The sequence below is a fragment of the Gigantopelta aegis genome, chromosome 8 (assembly GCF_016097555.1).
Source record: "Gigantopelta aegis isolate Gae_Host chromosome 8, Gae_host_genome, whole genome shotgun sequence".
Lineage (NCBI taxonomy): Eukaryota > Metazoa > Mollusca > Gastropoda > Neomphalida > Peltospiridae > Gigantopelta > Gigantopelta aegis.
The window spans coordinates 7484723-7501929 of NC_054706.1; the positions used below are offsets into that span (position 1 = coordinate 7484723).

General features: G+C 36.8%; 1 protein-coding gene across 3 annotated transcripts in view; it reads left to right on the forward strand.

Annotated features, from left to right (window-relative positions):
* The first annotated feature begins 262 nt into the window (after window positions 1-262).
* LOC121378280 (probable E3 ubiquitin-protein ligase MGRN1) overlaps window positions 263-17207 on the forward strand; it is a 44294-nt gene continuing 27349 nt past the window's right edge. For all 3 annotated transcript variants that reach the window (XR_005958699.1, XM_041506372.1, XM_041506373.1), the window contains exons 1-2: window positions 263-432; window positions 16259-16377. Coding sequence is in view for 2 of the 3 variants with exons in the window: in XM_041506372.1 (XP_041362306.1) it covers window positions 342-432; window positions 16259-16377 (210 nt within the window). In the remaining variant the exon portion in view is untranslated. The remainder of the gene's footprint in view (window positions 433-16258; window positions 16378-17207) is intronic.

The following is a 17207-nucleotide window of genomic DNA, read 5'->3' on the forward strand; positions in this document are numbered from 1 at the left end:
GTTTATATTTGATAAAAATTATACAACTCTTTTACGTTCGGACCTAATAAACGGACAAACATATTAACCACAGTTTTATATACAGATCTACAACAATGCCAGCAGGGCCACACTTACATAGTTACGTGTGTGTTTCGTTGATATTGTTTTTAAATAATGTCACTGTTGTTGGGGGTTTTTTTTGTACAAAAAGCTTGAGAAGAGTAGATTAAATATCCGCGAATTAGGCCATTCGCTGTGACGTAGGTTGAAACCTCGAACAGGATAATCGAGACTATGTCTAAGAGGAAAAATGTCATTTTGTTTTAGCTTAATTTACTAGAACAATCACCAGCAGCAAAATGGGTGGCACTTTAACAACGAGGAGAAATACGGGCGTGGAAACTGTTGACATCGCTGCTAGTAATGCCTACAGATACCCACCGAAAACTGGTAAAAACGACATATTTTGACAATATTTTGATCATAAAATCCACCATGTTTACTTCCTGCTAATGCTATGTCAATCAATCAAATCATTTATTTCCATATATGCATTATACAGAAATGTACATAAACATAAACTAGTAGTGCTAATAATGATGCTACCATCATGAACATGTTATAATGTTACATAAAACTCTAAAATGAATTGCCTTTATGCATGAATATAAAATAACATACAGATATAAATGCATACATGAAAGAGAATAAAAGTATAGTTATGTGGTTTTGTTTTTAGTTTGTTCTAGACTGTGGTAGGGGGTCTAGAGAGTTCTGTCCTTCTGTGATTTAACATTTCATAGCACAACTGACCTATTATTACGGATATATTCCCTGGGCAGTCTAAGAGAAAAAACGATTTCTCTTTGTTGGTTAGATGTTGAAAGTCTGGGCAGAGTTGTTGTATTTTATTGTATAGGATATTTCGTATGTGGGAGTTTGTGGGACATGTTGTCAAAAAATGTATTTCGTCTTCTACTTCTTGGTTACACAGTCTGCATAGTCTGTCTTTTCTGTCAGTGTTCCTATATCGTCCAGTTTCAATTTCAAGTCGGTGAGCGCATATTCTTAGTTTTGTAAGTGCCTGCCTAAAGTTTACATTTTTAATTTGGTTTAGATATTCGGCTAATTTATATTCATCTTTAATATGTTTGAATATACTCTTCAAAAAAAGAAACGCAAAAGGGTACAAATGGGTTATAACTCCGATTTTATGTTTCCTACCGGTTCATGCTTTGTGAATATAAGGTCATTGCATGTCCCAAACACATTCCCACGGTTACATTCGATAAAACGCAGCTACTGTACAATAAAGTTCCAAAATGTGAATATTCGCAAAAATGCAGCCACGTGCAAACCATGTCACCACTGCACGTGTGTTGTCTGCACGTGCAACATGAACACCGACAGTATAAAAGTGCAGGGTGTTCGCTTGCCTGGCCTCTGTATCTGGCCGACAGTTGACAATCCAGGACATGCCACGTCTCAGTGAACCGCAGAGAAACAATGCCATCGGCCGACTAGACGCAGGCGAATCCAGAATGGCCGTTGCCAGGGCATTTCATGTGTCCCCAAGCACCATCTCCAGACTGTGGGACCGTTACCAGCAACATGGATCAACACGTGACCTCCCTAGATCCGGTCGACCACGGGTCACTACCCCCGGGCAGGACCGCTACATCCGGGTACGCCACCTTCGGAAACGATTGACTACTGCCACCTCCACAGCCGCAGCAATACCAGGTTTGCGCAGGATATCCGACCAGACCGTACGGAACCGCCTACGTGAGGTAGGAATTCGTGCCAGACATCCAGTTCGAGGTGTCATCTTAACACCACAACACCGTCGACTCCGACTGCAGTGGTGCCAGATTCATCGACAATGGCCTCAACTGCGATGGAGACAGGTGTGGTTCAGTGACGAGTCCCGATTTCTGCTCCGACGTCATGATGGAAGATGTCGCGTGTATAGGCGTCGTGGTGAACGTTATGCGGCAAACTGCGTGCAGGAAGTGGACAGATTCGGCGGGGGTAGTGTCATGGTGTGGGCAGCCATCTCATACACTGGCAGAACTGACCTGGTCCAAGTGCAGGGCAACCTGAATGCACAGGGCTACATTGACCAGATCCTCCGGCCACACATCATTCCAGTTATGGCCAACGCCAACGCAGTGTTCCAACATGACAACGCCAGGCCTCACACAGCACGTCTCACAACGGCTTTCCTACAGAACAACAACATTAATGTCCTTCCTTGGCCATCGATATCACCGGATTTGAACCCAATTGAGCATCTATGGGACGAGTTGAACCGACGCCTCCGACAGCGACAACCACAGCTCCAGACCCTGCCCGAGCTGGCAGCAGTCTTGCAGGCCGAGTGGGCCACCATCCCCCGGGACGTCATCCGTACTCTGGTTGCTTCAATGGGCAGGCGGTGCCAGGCAGTTGTCAACACACGCGGAGGCCACACCCGGTATTGACTCCAGATGACCTTGACCTTGGTGGTGTGTCCTATCACTTACTCACAATGGACTAGAGTGAATTGTGAACAATCCTGCAACATTTGGTAATTATCGGACTCACCATTCAATAATTAAATCAATTCTCCAAATGTTATGACAATGTGGTTTTGCGGTTCTTCTTTTGAAGAGTATATTTGGAGTTTTTCAGATTTTTCTAGTTTTATTGTAAAGTATTCTTTGAAATTGTTGTTAAGGCAATATGCATGCCAGCCTATGTTGTGTTGTGACTGTAGTTCTTTACTGCATTGTATTGCGTCATAGAGAATTGTTCTCGACATTTCTATGCGTTCTAGGTATGCCCAGTATTTATATATATTGGTGTGTATGTTATTAATCAGTGGATATCTCCCAAGTTCGCTTTTGCATGCAATATTGGTGCTATTCTTTCCGACTTGGAGGTTTAACTTACAAAATTTTGTGTGTATTTTTTCATATGCCTCGTTTTCTAATGTGTCCAAAAATGTGTGTTGGTTGTGCTTTTTTAATCTGCCGTAGAGTTCGCTGCCCCATACCTCACAGTTATATAGCAGGATCGGTTTAATAAGAGAGTCAAAAAGCTTATTATAAATATATGGAGGAGGGTTTGTCCCCCCGAAAGTCATATGTAATTTAAAAAGGGCCTTTGAGCCCTTCTTGCTTAGTTCTAGTTTTGTTTGTGTGAAGTTTCCGACAGAGTTTATGTTGCATCCTAAGTATGTGTAGTTGTTTGTTTGAACTATTTCATCTTGTTCCAGGTATAATTTCAGATTAGTGGGGCTTTTTCCTTTTTGTATTATCTTAGAATTTGATTTTGCTGGGTTAATATTAAGGTGCCATGATTTGCAAAAGTTACTAAGCGTGTTGAGGCATTCTTGTAGACCGTTGGCGGTTTCAGATATAAGGACTAGATCGTCGGCCCATAGCAAATGTGATATTGTTTATTTCTGGAGCGTTACTGGTGTACATATATTTGTTGGAAAGGTAAGGTCATATATATATATGTTAAACATAGTAGGACTTAAACTATCCCCCTGTTTTACTCCAATGTTAGAAGGGAAGTGGTCTGATACCCCATTTGAAAATTTTACTGCACTTCTGTCTTATTGTACATGGACTTGATAATGTTATAAAACTTTCCACCAAGACCAAGCCGTAGTGTTTTGAGAAGGAGTCCTTCTCTCCACACCGTGTCAAAGGCTTTTTGGAAATCTATAAAGCATACGTATAGTTTCTTGTGTTGCTTTTCTACATATTTATTTATAATAGTTTTTAAAATGAAAATGTTATCAGTTGTTCTTCTGTCTTTTCTGAAACCTGATTGATTATCTGATAGCAATTTTTTCTCTTCTAAATGACTGGTTAGATGGTTGTTGAGAATGGTAGAAAACAGTTTACCTAGGCAACTTGTTATAGTTATTCCTCTATAATTTTTGGGGTCCATTGGGTTTCCCTTTTTATGTATCGGCGTTATATATCCGTTAGTCCAGCTGGATGGAAATGTCCCTGTGTTATATACTGCATTAAACAGTTTGGCTAATGGGGAGCTTATTATGTCATGGCCAAATTTAATCATTTCATTGGAGATGGTATCAGGGCCACATGCTTTGTTAAGTTTTAGTGTCTTTATGGCTATTGTTATTTCTTTTGTTGTGATGTGACTATCTAGGCATGTCTCATGTTTTTTATTTTCCAGTGTTTTGAGTTCTTTAAGCAATTCTTGTGAGTTACTGTTTGAGTATGAATTAAGGTCACTATTGAGTTCCTTAAAATGATTGGTTAAATTATTAACCATTTCATCAGGTAGCTCAGCACTGTTAGATGCGTGTTTATTGGTCATTTTATTTATTATGTTCCAGTATTCTTTTGGGTTGTTTTCATTTAGATCTTCTAATTTTGTATATAGTTCCTCTTTTAGTGTTCTTTCAAGTTTTTTTTATTGCTTCTATGTAGTTTTTTCTTTGTTTTCATTAATGTGTTACGTAGTGTTGTATTCTGTGGATTTATTTTCAATTTTCTTGCCAAGCTCCGGAATTGTGACTGGAGTGCACTTATATTTGTTGTTGTTTTTTGTTTTTTCCTTTTGTGTTTTGTGTGTGTGATGTATGGGTGATACTTTAGATGCTGCCAACAGCAGGATATTGTTCAGTGTTTCAACACTATTATTAATATTGTCAGCAGAGATGTTGGAATTCATAAAGTTTTGTATTTTTTCCAATGATTTTAACGAAAGGAGCTGTTGTTGATAGGCTGTTTTATTTTCTGTGTTTTGAATTCAGTTGTTGTAGTTTCGGTGGCTGTACTTTATTGTGAGATACTTTGCCTTTAATGATCACTGATAGGGGGGAGTGAATGGAATTTGGGGTAATATTTTTAACGTTTAGGCTGATGATATCGGACAGATAATTACTCTGACAGATGACATAGTCTACTGCACTTGTGCCTTGGGTATTGAAACAGGTTAATTTTCCTAAATAGTCGCCAGGAGTTCTTCCATTAAGTATTCGCATACCGGTCGTTATGCAAAAGTCTGTCAGTTTTCTGCCATGTGTGTTAATGGTTGTGTCCTGTGATTTTCGGTTGCGTGTGATATAGTCTGGTATATAGTCTGTTGGTAAGGGTATGAAGTCATTTGTGTCATGTGGTATGTAATCATTTAGTATGGTAGTTTTGTCTGCTGTTCTGCCATTTGTGTCTCCCATTATGAGAACAGACCCTTTTATGCTATATTCAGCTACCTCAGCTTCTAAAGTGGAATACTGATCTTGGAAGTAAGGCGAGTCTGATGGTGGAATGTAAAATGAACATAAAAAGGTGTCTTTGTCCCTCCCCAGTACCTGTCCAGAGATTCTCATCCAAAGTGTGTAATCGTTGTTGTTATTGATTTCAGTTATATGTTGGTGAAGCTCGTTTTTATATAGGATAAGCAGACCTCCAGACCCTCTACCACATGAACGCTTCGAGTTTTTCTGACAATGTTTTATTTTAGAGGTATACCCTTCTATCGTGGTTGTAACACTACCTATGTCTATTTTGTGTGTGTTTGTGTGGGTCTCCTGTAGACATATAATATCATGTGTGGAAAGTTGTTCCATTACTAGTGGGCAATTTAATTTGTGTTTTAAGCCATCAATATTCCATGACAATATTGATAGCAATTTAGCTGGGTTTACTGATGTGCCTTTCATAATATGGGGAGAAAGAGCTATGTTTGCAAGGTAGACGAGAGAAAATCCAACATAGATGAAGTCACCCTAAACTTGTAGGTTTGTATGGTAATGTGAGTGAACAGAATGAGTTGAGTTGATTTATTACATGTTTAGTTATTGTTATTAGTTAATATAATTATATCGTTATAGTAAGATCAGTAGATATATGGGTAGTACAAGTATAATAAAAGTCATTTTCATTTAAAATATTACAAATAATACTATATATATATACATGTCCACACCTGCACACACACACTCACACACACACACACACACGCACACACCACATACACATACACCCACTCATTCACACATATAAAAGTACAGTGATGCATACACAATGTTTCTATAGCACCAATATGCATGGGTTAGTCTCATTAGTCATATAATATAGTTAAATAGCACATGAATAATAACATCAGATATGATGTACATACCTGTTTGGCACAAAAACCTGTATGGGTGTTATCCTGATACAAATGGCTGGAAGTATACTAGTCAAAATGGTTAAGTAAATATTGCATAGTAAAGGGTACAATATTAATACATATTCAAGCATGGTTAGTTGTTAACTGGATATGACACAGAATCTTCTTCTAGAGATTAAACAAGAGATTCTAGTGCCTTGAAGTAATTGGAGAGTGGTATGTTGAAGTCTGAGTTACGCCTAGGGTGGGGTCCTTGTGCTTGATTTCTGTTGGTCATATTGTTGTTGATTGTATATGATTGTCCTTCGTGTACAGATTGTTTCCAAATTGGTCGTGTGTATTGTAGCTGGGGTTTTCTATAATAGTTTCTTCTCCAATCATCTTCTTGGTCTTTGTAGTGTCGTGTAGGTGGCGAGTATGAAGGTGAATGTGATGTGGAGGGTGAGTATAGAAGGCCAAATTTTGGGAAGAGAATATGTTTGTACACTGATATCACCTTGCTGATACCCAATGAGTTCAGATGTTGAGGGTCACCTTGAATGAAGTTGTTTTTGTTTGTACTCACTGTAAGCATGCTTGCATATGTGACTGAGCTGTGTGTGCATAGTGTGTGAAAATTCCTTTAATACTGTGGCTTCTTCATTCCTGTCAGTGTCATTCCCTCCTGTCTGAATGATGATGTGGGATGGTGATATCTTCATGTTTGTAATGAATTTTATTGCACCTCTGATAGTTTTTTCCCCTAGTACAATCCGTGATGACTGTTTATTGGGCACTATGTTTCGGGGGCGAATCATCCTTGTGTTTGAGTCCCCAATGATGAGAACGTCTTGATGTGCCCTTTGGTGTTTGTGTCCTTCATTTCCATTGACTGTTGGGTTTTGATTAGTCAGTGTGTTGTTTTCCTCTGCAGAACTGGTCTTTGTGGTAGTTGTTGTTTGCAATGTTTTCAACGTGTGTTCAGTGTTCTTTTCTGTTTGTTCCTTTTGTGCAGTTTGCTTCCTTTGTCCGAGGACTGTGTCATATTCAGCTGTGGATGGCATTGGCTGTTCCATAGGTTGGTCTTGTTGGACAGATGACTCTTGTTGAGCAGATGCCACTGGTGGTGATTTCTTGAAGTCTGTCTGTGTTTGCTTTGTACTTGTTAAAGTGAGTTCTATGTCTGTCTGTGTTGAGACTGTTTGTGTTGTAGTTTCTTTACGGGTTATTTGGAGAATTTGTGAGTAGCTTGGAAGGCGTTCGAAAATATCTTTCATCTTTTTATTCATTCCGTCTGTGAGCTGATTCACTGCTTTTTTTAGTTCTGTGATGCTGGCTGTTATATTTGTCATTTCATTTTGTAGTGGTGTTTTGTCCATGGTGGGCTGGATTTGTGGTGTGTGTGTTTCCTCTTTGGTGGCCAGGCTTTTGAACTGGAGGAATAAGTTGCAAATTGACATTTCTATGGCAGTTAGGGAGGTGACTGCTGGGTCTTCACACTGAGTTGAGCAGTTGACTCTGTTTGCTGTTTCCTTGGAGCTTTGATGTTCCGTCACTCTTTCATGTATTTCCGCAGAGGCCTGATTTGTTGGTGAACACTCTGTTGAGTAGTTGACTTTTTTTGCTGTTTCCTTGGAGCTTTGATGTTCCGTCACTCTTTCATGCATTTCAGCTGAGGCCTGATTTGTTGGTGAAAACTCTGTAGGTTCTTTGTCTGGCCCACATAGTGTAGCAGATTCCGGTATAATTCTACTTTCATTTATTGTGGTGGTAGATAGTTCTTGTGATTGCATGGGATCTGTCATTCTTTGGGTAGTTAATGTGTTCTCATTTGTCCCCTCTGTCGGATTGCATGACATTATACTGTGTGTATTGGGGTTAGTGTCTGGTGTCTTGTCTATTTTGTCGTTCTGCAGTGATTTTTCAATGATTGATTTAATTTGCATGTCTTGAGTGTGAATGCTTGGGTCGTTTTCATAGGCTGCTTTAATTTCCTGCAGAACTGGCCGAATGATATCTACATTGCCATTGATGAGGATCCGACTGGTTGTTGTGTATAGGTTTATTGTTGTTGTTTTTGGGGATTGATCAGCATAAATAACACGAAGTGTCTGTGTGTTAATGCTTCCTTTACAGTCAACAGTTTGTGAGAGTTTAGTTTCAATTCCACATTCATTATCTAGTGTTTGGTAGTAATTTAGTAATGTTGTGGAGATGGTCGAGAATGCTGCAGCACTTAATTCTATTATCAATTGATTTTGATTGCCTTCTGTAGTTTCCCGGATTTCAAATTTATCTTGTCTACTTGTGGCAGAGTGTTTGTTTTTAAGTGCTTTTATTTTGTCTAGTTCATATGCCATTGTTTTGGTTTCGATTGCTGATAATTCTGTTTGCTGTTGGTATCTGCGGTTTGGTTTTGTGGGTCGTGATGATCTTCTTGTTATTTCGGAAGTACCGGTGCCGTCTTCGTTTAGGGTAACAATATTCATGTTGTCTGCCATCTTTGTCACTATCGTTTTCGCCTTTATAATTTAGTTTTGAGTGTTATTCTGAGTGATCTTTACAGTGTGAAGCGTGATTATTTATTTCTTTCAGTTTTTCCACCTCTGGAGTGTCACGAAAAAACAGTATCATCCGCCATTGTTTGTTTTTGTGTATCACTGTTGAATACTGGATAACCTCAATTACGGCCTTTTGCAGCACAGATTACAATTAAGTCGATGTATTATGATCGCTGATGTGTTATGTTTGATTGTTTTAATTGCATTTACCTTTTCATTTTACGTCAAGAGTTATTCATATTTATTAACTAGGTAAAACCTAAAAGCGAGCGCAAGAGAAGCAAATTGAAATTAAATACGCTGTATAAATACGTGTGTGGTTAGGGATGGGGGGTATTATATTATATTATTATTATTATATATATATATATAATATATATATATATATATATATATATATATATAATATATATATTATTATATATATATATATATATATATATATATATATATATATATATATATAACGTAAACTAAACGTCCCTAACTGGTTATCATAAACCATTATGCTTCAAACTGTTCACTTTGTTTTCTTGTGCACTGTTCGCGCAATTAACATCCGATTTGTTGTTGTCTGCTTGTCATTCATTTGTGAGGTTTTTCTCCACAGTTCTAGAACATTTTCATTAACAATAAAGTTCAAACAAGTAAGTATCTACCGTAAATACAAAACTTTACAAACCCCCAAAACCATTAATTTTACTAAGTGGTTTATGTTTGTTCCTTAAAATTACTTGTATCGGGTCCACTTGACTCGTAGAAATTGACTTCAAATGGAGGAAGATAAATTAACATTTGGTGCGTATGATGAGATGCAGTTGATTCGTCCACTGGACAATTCGTCCACAGACGATTTGTCCACTGAAAATTCATCCACTGAGGAACTCGAGACAATTCGTCCACGACAAAAAATCAGTTCCGGACGATTCGTCCACTGGGTTTTTATTTCCCCAGTACATTTCGTCCATGGACTAAATAATGTGTACTACATCAGTACACGTACATGGGGGCTAAATAAATTATTAGATATATTTTACCCCGTATGTTTTTTGCTGTGTCATAAATTTACAAAGGTGAAAATAAATTATAATTTATATTGCATTAGATTACGCTTGGTAGATGTTTTTGTAATAATAACAGTTACAATGCTCTGCAGACATAATTCTTTGGCGTTTCTATTTATTCGGTTATTGTTTGTTTCTATAATGTATGCCTTTCACGCTACATGTCGTAGGATGTTTTTAGTACAATATGCCCAGTAAAGATAATCTTTAGCCCTTTCCTTTCAACTTGTTTGGTTTCTTTTTGCTTTACCAATTAAGTGTACAGGTGTCCTCTATTGTGATATTGTGAAGTAATTAGCTTAAGCTTGTTTCACCAACTTGGATCCAGTAGCGTCTAATACAACATTTAATTAAATTGGAATTGAAGACAACAATTTTTTATTTTATTTCGAGGTTATTAGGCATATGGGGATAACATGTGACGAGGGAGGGTACAGTGGATAGAATTTACGCCATGTTGAAGGAGAACATGATGGTAATAGAGTCTTCCGACGCGGAGGCTTGCATTACCTATTTACCACATCGTAACATGTGAGATAATGTACGAGCGAGTGGATGAATCGTCCGCATGATAAAGAATACAAACAGTAAATAAAAACTGGATATTAATGTTGAATTCTAACTCTATTTTACTTTTTTGGTTATAGTATACCACAAAATAATGTTAAGAAACGATTACAATGTCAAAGAAATAACTATTAATATGTTTTTAAAAAATGCAGTCATCGAGTGGACGAATTGTCTGAGGTGAGTGGACGAATCATCCGTGGATGAATTGTCTGGAAAGCCGTATGACATGACCCACACATGCCAGATCAACAAAGCCAAATCATTTAATTTGTATGATTTTTAGGGCCCCTGATGTTAGAATTTGTTTTCAGTTATTATATTCGATCTGTAAAAGGTATGCTACATTTTTGTGCCTCTACTGTAGTGAATAGTATTCATAATCCGTTCATAACAATTGTAAATAATTTTGAGTGTATAAATTGTGTTAATTAAGAATCAGTTCATTAAAAATATATATTTTACAAACTATTCACAGGTATGAACGTAATGCCTATTAGTATTGACGTCAAGTGTTAGCGTTGGGTGTTGGTAACGTGGATTGGACGAAATTGAATTTTTCCTTTAAAAAAAAAATTAAACAAAGTATTCGTTAACTGTGCATAGTTAAGAAATATAATTTTTTTCATGTAGTGGCCTTAAAAATGGAAAATGACGAATCGCAGATGTGGTATGATACTTTTTGCAAATGCATACGCCTGAACGCAGTTAGAAACGTTGCACTATTTCCTGTTTACCGGAGGGTGTTTCACTTTTATTTACTATCTAGAATGGATTTGTTTTACGTCCACATTGTTGATTTTTTACGTTAATTGATTGCAGTCTATTTTGTTTCACGTATTGTAGCTGAAAAATGTAGAATAGTATTTCCGTTAATATCGTATTCATGTTTTTGTTGTTAGGTGAATACAATTTGGGACATCGATGGTATATATATATATATATATACATACGTTTCTGTGTGTGTGTGTGTGTGTGTGTGTGTGTGTGCCCGGACATTCGGTTTCTGGTGCATGGATGATTAGTTAGTACCACCCGATGGAACGAGATATTCGCGTATGCTGTATATTAAGTACGTCACATTGTTCTGAGGCTTCCACCCCTCTTGAAAGACGGCGAAAAATTACAGGCTTTTTCTCCAAGGTGACATGGTTATAATTTAGTATGTTAAATCTGTCATTATAATAGTTTTTTTGAAGATTTATGTCTGGACAAAATATTGGGAAATCTAACAGTCATTAAAGGTTGGTGAGTAATTTATACTTGACAGGCTTCCACCCCTCTTGAAGAGAATTCCATAATAAATTAAAATGGCAGACAGCGAGAAATTACATGTTTTTTGTCCTAGGAGATCTTGGTGAAGTCGATATAGAAGACATGGTTACAATCTGGTGTATGGAATCTGTCATTGTAATGTTTTTTCCATGATTTCTGTCAAAGCAAAATGTAAGGAATATATATTGGTAATTAAAAGTAGGCGAGTAATTTAACAAATTAACAATGTAGTTTGGACTTTAAAGCATTACGTAATTATTGAACAGTGCCCTATATATGTATATAATATTATTTTGTAATGGCCACACCTAGGTATAGTCCATCCCACCAATATACACATTTAAAAAAAGAAATTGTAAATAATTTTAGTTTAAGAAAAAAAGTAAAAGTGTTTTGGAAATAACAAAACAATACTATTTTTGTGTGCAATTTAGAAATTAATCAGCTCAGAAATAATTAACTTTTAGTAAATTCCATAATATTTCACAAGAACCGTAGGTCAGTTTGCGTGTAGGTTATGCAACTTTAAAATCACGAGAACCACCAGTCGGTTACGTGGTGAACAATTACATTCTAAAATTAAAAGTACTATATATCAACAATGAAAGAGGAAATCGGTTTGTTTTAAATACATTTGAACCACCAATGTAGCACAGAACTGTAGTTTAAGTTTTTTATGATTAGGTAGGCCTGACTCATCGGTTACGAGACCTATATTCACGATACCGAACAATCGGATACCTAAGTAAAACTTAATTGAACTGACTTCTGGTTACCTAAAATTTTGAAATATTGTCCCCTGCTATCCTAGTATAAAATAAAAAGCTTTTCCTAGTGGGAAGGACAATAGATGGATTACTATTAGATTAATCCATTATAGTGTTACAGCATATTATGGTACTAGTGTATGACAGTGAATAATAGTCTAGAATCGCTTAATTTGCAGTGTGCATTTGATAAAAATATACCGGCCTCGGTGGCGTCGTGGTTAGGCCATCAGTCAACAGGCTGGTAGGTACTGGGTTCGTATCCCAGTCGAGACATTGGGATTTTTAATCCAGATACCGACTCCAAATCCTGAGTGAGGCTCAATGGGTAGGTGTAAACCACTTGCACCGACCAGTGATCCATAACTGGTTCAACAAAGGCCATGGTTTGTGCTATTCTGCCTGTGGGAAGCGCAAATAAAAGATCCCTTGCTGCTAATCAGAAAGAGTAGCCCATGAAGTGGCGATAGCGGGTTTCCTCTCAAAATCTGTGTGGTCCGTAACCATATGTCTGACGCCATATAATCGTAAATAAAATGTGTTGAGTGCGTCATTAAATAAAACATTTCTTTCTGATAAAAATAACAAAATGCTAAAGTTTATAGTCCTCCCCACAGGGAACGTCTTTTTTTTTACTACAAATTGTTTATTTTTGAGCCAATTGATTTCTAAATTGCACACAAAAATAGTTATCTTGTTTTTTCTTTTCTTTTTCCAAAACACTTTTACTTTTCTTCTTATGTGAAACCAAACTAAAATTATTTACAAACAGAAACATTTTTGAAGGAGGATATAGGATGGACTAAACATTGTTTGCTGTATTGATAGACGTTTTAGTAATAGACAAAGTAACAATACAGCAGTAATAAATCTTATTTATAGATGTACCAGGGTATGCACTTGGGATTTTGTTTGACTGGCCAATCGGGCCACTCACAGCAACACTTTGACTTGTCCTTACAACTTTTGAATGGCCTCCGAGTGAATTTCGTTTTAAACAAGAATCTGCTTAAATTGCACTTTAAAAACATGTTATCATATCATACAGACAATAATAACAACACAAAAGAAGGAAACAGAACTTGTTTTTAGTTTTATTACAAACTGTTGTAATTAAATTCTAATTATTTTGTTGTCACGGGACCCACACAATCAAACATCTGGAATGTTTTACCAAGGTTCGGTCTTGGAATGAATAAGGTGCTTTTATGACCGTATGACGAGGAATTAAAAAAATTACTAAGCTGACAGCAATCTATACAAACAGTAATCACATCCACTAGAGAAATAAACATACAACACAAGTTAAAGGCATAATTATCATTATTTAGGCTTGACAGGTCATTGTAATACCCGTAGATTATTATTTATCCGATATTAAGATCTCCCCAATATAAAACCAGTTGACCAGCATTCCTATTTAACACTTGCACGTGCAGGCAATGATTGCTGTTGTTGACATCGTTGGCAGTGATGATTGGGTGTTTGGTGTAGTAGACTCTGTATTTTCCATAAGAAACGAAAATGTTCCAACACAATGTAACTTCGGAAAACCTCAGACTCGTAAACAAAATCTTTCTGCAAAATGTAGTGTAGCGGAATGTGACGAGTTGTTCTGATTGTAACTGAAATGAAAAGTAAAGACGGACATGGCCGGGGTTTTCCGATTGAACCTACGAATAAACTTATGTGGCTGAGGTTTTTTGAATACATAATCAGAACCAGCCGAGGCATTCCGAATGGTTTTAGGCTGTTCGATATACTGGGGTAGTAGTTGCTATTATGTCCTATATGGGTTTGGTTGCGCAGATATTAATAGGAAACCAAATGAAAACAATAAATAAAAAAATAACTTTCTGATCTTGTACAAACATTAATTATTTTAATTTTGATACATAATACAATATGCGGAAAGTTTCAATTGGCGACACATGATACGGTTTTAACTTGCCTGACACTATTTTGACTCGCCATGGGCAATCGGTCGACCGTAAAGTGCACACCCTGGATATACACTTCACCAGTTTTCTAGAACATTGTATTTTATTATTTGTGCAGAATCGCCAACATTCATTTATAGTTACTTTCTTACTTCGACAGCTGCTGCCATCGACACTTGATGTATTAAAAGGACAGGTCAAAGAAACGTTAAGCAAAAAGATTATAAACACAATTTATGAACTTTGACCATCAATAGAAATAATTGAACAATACAATGACAAGAAATAGTGTTGAGATTTGATATCAGAGATGAATTAGGAAATTCTTGTAATCTGTCAGACTTATTTTGATCAATAACATTGTATTGTTGTCAGCTATAAAATTTAATTTTTTTTGCCGTTACAGCGTTTGTTCAAAGTAATTTAGTCTTGCTTCAAATAATCAGTTTTGGCTGACGCAAATTTTTAAGCAAACTAGATAGCAGAATATATTATGGTTTGATTGTTAACCCATTTTACTTGCACTAGTTGTTGTTAATTTAAAAACATCATTTAAGTACCAACTTTAGGACACGGGATGGACTAGAATGTAATATTAACAATGTTAACATTGTGCATCCGAGGTGTAAATATCGCATTTTTCAAATTTTAAATACTTATTGAAAAGGAAGTCAGTTGGTGAGATAAAAAATATTGTCAGATTCCTTGTGAAAAATCAATTTTTCAAGAAAAAAAACCATTGACACAGTTTAGGCTGTATATACTATTTACATTAGTATTTGTTTGAAATTATCGTCAACTAAAATGTGTAAACGAATCATGCTGAAACATTCGGTAAATTTTTGTTTGTCATATTATTGTGTTTGTTCATATATTAATATACCACAATACGTGGCAAAACACATTTATACTGTTCACGTATTTATGAATGAACTGATTTGATTTATATATAAAATAAATTCTCACCCACAATGCATATGCGAATCCGCCATGTTTTTTCTGGTCAAAATCCTATTTTAAAAATTCAATGCATTCTTGTTTTGCACAGTAATGTATCGAATGTATTTTTAAAAAATATATCTTCACGATCCCGATCATAGGGTATTTGTTCTAAGGATCAAATCCCCTTGGTAGACCCATGCTCTGGTTGGGATTTTTCCTGCCCTAACCAGTGCTGGTGTATCAAAGGCCAAGGTACATGTATGTGTTTCCTAAAAGATCCCTTGCTGCTAATGGAAAAATGTAGCAGGTTTTGGTCTGAAGATTATATGTCACAAGTACATCCAATAACCATTGAATGGAATGGAAATGTTTTATTTAACGACGCACTCAATACATTTTATTTTCGGTTATATATGACGTCCTACATATGGTTAAGGACCAAAGAGATATTGAGAGAGAAAACCCGCTGTTGTTACTTCATGGACTACTCTTTTCGATTAGCAGCAAGGGATCTTGTATATGCACCATCCCACAGACAGGATAACACATACCAAGGCCTTTGATATACCAGTCATGGTGCACTGGCTGGAGCGAGAAATGGCCCAATAGGCCCACCAACAGGGATTGATCCCAGACCGACCGCGCATCAAACGAATACTGTACCACTGGGCCCAATAACCAATGACTAATTAATACATTTTGATGTACTACATTGTACAGAGCTCCTAGAATATGGTAGCCTGAAGCACTTGGCTAGTGTTTTTTAACGTCTGGCTAGTAAATAGTAACTCTGTCCCAGAGACATTTTTCGGTATTTGGCACCCCACACCTCTAAAAGGATAATTGTAAAATCACGTAAGCTGTAGCCACTTAGCTAGGTCAGTTGGCCTCACTGAACAGTACACCACTATCACAGTACTTGTCCTCAGATAAGGCCCCTTCAAATAAACATTTCACCTCTCTGTAAAGAGGGCATTCTATCATTTCGTCTGGGCACTTACTTTATTATTTACAACTTTTTGTCTTGCTCTATTTTATAGGTCAATACTTTGGCACTCATTTTATTATGGGCGGAGAAAGATTTGATTCACCCCAGCCCGGAGAATACCTGTTTGGTGAAAATGAGGACCTCAACTTTCTGGGAAATAAACCTATTCCTGTAAGTAATTAACCTCTTAATGGTGTAATATAATGTCTGCAACTTAAGTGATGTATTTCACGATTTTTATATTTTATTTGTGATAAATAAATACATTTATCCCACCCATGATAGTTGCATAATCCACTCGAGATTATCAACATTGTAATGAGTTTTTCTAAGTGTGAACAGTGGTTTCGTCAAGAATTACATGCATGTGCAGTATATCTAGGCTAGCAAGAAGGCAGCCAATTACAATTCATGCTTGCGTGACGAGTGTGATATGATTGCAAACTTCACCTGATGAGAAGTAAATCATATTTGACAAAAAACATGAAATTTTCTATTTATTATATAACTTTTGGCAATTTACCTTTATTTTTAAAATGCCAGCAGTTAAACAGTTCCGGCTTTCTTACAGTGAAGATAACACTTTCTACAGTGATGATAACACATTTTAGAGTGAAATAGTGAAATTTTCACTCCAAAATGTGTTATTGTCACTGAGTGACTGATAACACTTTTATTTCACTGATATTTTAAGTTATTTCAATAAATGTTAGATAATAAACATTATTAAGGGATAAATTTAGTTTTTTATATCTGTTGTAAATGTTACTGGTTTAAAATTGCTGTAGGCAAGCTCAGACTTGCTGTAGGCAGGCTCAGACTTGCTGTAGGCAGGCTCAGAGGTGCTGTAGGCAGGCTCAGAGGTGCTGTAGGCAGGCTCAGACTTGCTGTAGACAGGCTCAGACCTGCTGTAGGCAGGCTCAGACTTGCTGTAGGCAGGCTCAGAGTTGCTGTAGGCAGGCTCTGACTTGCTGTAGGCAGGCTCTGACTTGCTGTAACTT